Source organism: Vigna unguiculata, chromosome 7, assembly GCF_037176805.1.
Source record: "Vigna unguiculata cultivar grain cowpea cultivar isolate G323 ecotype 2 chromosome 7, ASM3717680v1, whole genome shotgun sequence".
NCBI classification, from domain to species: Eukaryota; Viridiplantae; Streptophyta; class Magnoliopsida; order Fabales; family Fabaceae; genus Vigna; species Vigna unguiculata.
In genome coordinates, this window is record NC_140798.1 from 3327650 (window position 1) to 3329811 (window position 2162).

Genomic DNA, 2162 nt, shown 5'->3' on the forward strand with positions numbered 1-2162 from the left:
GTTTTATAACAATGCACATGTGTATATTCTAGCAAATGAATGAGTTGCTCCAATTTCAACAGCGAACAACTCATATCATATACATAAAGGTCGGTAACTTGTAATTTCATAAATTAAAATTGTTCATCGACCAATCTAAGCAAGACTATAGAAAGGACAAGAACAACTAGAAACTCATCAGACAATCTAAAAGACTAAAACCTAAATTAATTTCTGCATCGACTATAGAGATAGATTGAGCAAGATTCAAGTACATTAAACAGATTAGAAAACTGAAAGTACCACTCATTCCTTGGTTGCCGAGAACAAACCTTCACCAAATCCTTTGAGACACAGTTGATCAATACTAAAATGATGTCCCGAAGAAGACAAAATCTGACCTTATGCAGATCCCAGACCTCATTGTCACTGATAAAATAATCAAAGGAGAGATTAACATAATCTTTTACCAAAAGATTGGATCATATAACTGATATTCCCAACAAGAGCCTCCAAAATAGCATTTTTAGCTGTCGACATGATCAATAAAATTAAAACTTCCATTAGCAATATAATTATTATAACAAAAAGCTTATGTGCAAGTGCTAGCATCTCTTTCACTATTGAACTCAAAAAGAGCACAATAACAACACCGCATAAAAACCCTAACACTAGTCCTAATCGCACAACACAATAAAGCAGTTGAAATCAATAAAGGCTCAATCGAGGTCCTTGACAATCTTAATTCCCATGCTGTTCGCGGTTCCGATGATGGACTTGGAAATGGATTCCAGCGGCATGTTCTGGAGGTACGGGTCTGATTGCTTCGCCTTCGCGATCTCGTACACGTGCCGAATCGACAGCGTGGACGCGGTCACGTGACCGGGGCGGCCGCTGCCGGATTCCACCCCGGCGGCCTTCTTCAGATACCATGACACCGACGGCGACTTCACGGTGAACTCGAACGTGTTGTCCTTATACGCCGTTATCGTCACCGCCATGGGAGTTTCAGGCTTATACTTCTGTGTGCGCGCGTTGAAGTCCTTGCAGAACGCCATCAGGTTCAGCCGGTACTGACCCAGCGCCGGCCCCACCGGAGGCGCCGGCCGAGCCCCGCCGGCTGGGACTCTGAGCCGGATCGTCGCCGCTACTACCTTCGCAGCGCTCATCGTGGTCTGTGGTGGTGGTCGGGATTTTTGGGGAAACGTGGGGGGCAGCGGCTGAAGTGAGGGTTTAAACTTTGTCATGTGGGCCGGGCCCAACTTCTATACATGGGCACGGTCCAGAAAGAAAATGTCCTAATATTTGTTGGATATTTCTTTCTAACACCTCCATACATTCTTCTTGTTTTCATGCTGTCAGAAAAAATCTAAATTATCCATGGATGTGGAAAGATTTTGAATTGTATAATCTAATAATCTATTACGAAATACATAATATTATGAATTTTATAATCATAAATATATAAATGTATTTTTAAATGTAAGAATGTATTATGAGTTAAAGAATGTAGAACATATTATGTTTTTATTTTTGTTTATTTTATATTTTATTGTTATTTTAATTTTGAATTTTTTGATATTTCAGGTTCTATTTAATAAAAAGTAAAAAAGATAAATATTTGGTTTATAATTTACAAATAAGTGAAAATCTCATAGATTTGGGAAGATTACCAACAAAATCATTGAAATACTAAATATTTAAAAATTATAGACAACACCAGTTATCCACAAAGTTGGTTATTCCAATTACAAAATATGAGATTTGAAGAATATATCAAAGATATGGAATCTTCAAAGATTAAAAAATATATATTAATGATTATTTATTACAATTTAATCAAGTACAAAATCAAGTCCAAATTTTAGGTCTAGTCCAATTATGAAAGTCTATAGATTGAGAGTTTGACAAAGGTCAAAAGGACACACTTCTTGGAGAGAAAGAAACTCGATATTTATACACTTTAAGGTAGAAGGGCATTCTCGATCCTCGGGCATTCAATTCCATCATTAATATAGTGTTCAGTATGTTTAAGACTAATTAACTCCCACATAGACATTCAATTCCATCATCCATATAATGTTCAATATGTTTAGGAATAACTAACCCCTTATTCACAAGAGCTGGGTGTAATTGTTAGATTTTTTTTAATAAATTTGAATGTATCAGTCGTTGTGGGTAAT

General features: G+C 36.8%; 1 protein-coding gene across 1 annotated transcript; it reads right to left on the reverse strand.

Moving 5' to 3' along the window:
• Positions 1 to 518: 518 nt before the first annotated feature.
• MRPL11 (mitochondrial ribosomal protein L11) lies at positions 519 to 1196 on the reverse strand. The gene has a single exon (XM_028078645.2). It carries the CDS (start codon positions 1146 to 1148, stop codon positions 699 to 701), a length of 450 nt encoding a protein of 149 aa, XP_027934446.1. The 5' UTR covers positions 1149 to 1196; the 3' UTR covers positions 519 to 698.
• Positions 1197 to 2162: the final 966 nt, after the last annotated feature.

Excerpts from the sequence above, each read along its gene's own strand:
- MRPL11 (XM_028078645.2), bottom strand. The coding sequence starts at position 1,148 with ATGAGCGCTGCGAAGGTAGTAGCGGCGACGATCCGGCTCAGAGTCCCA.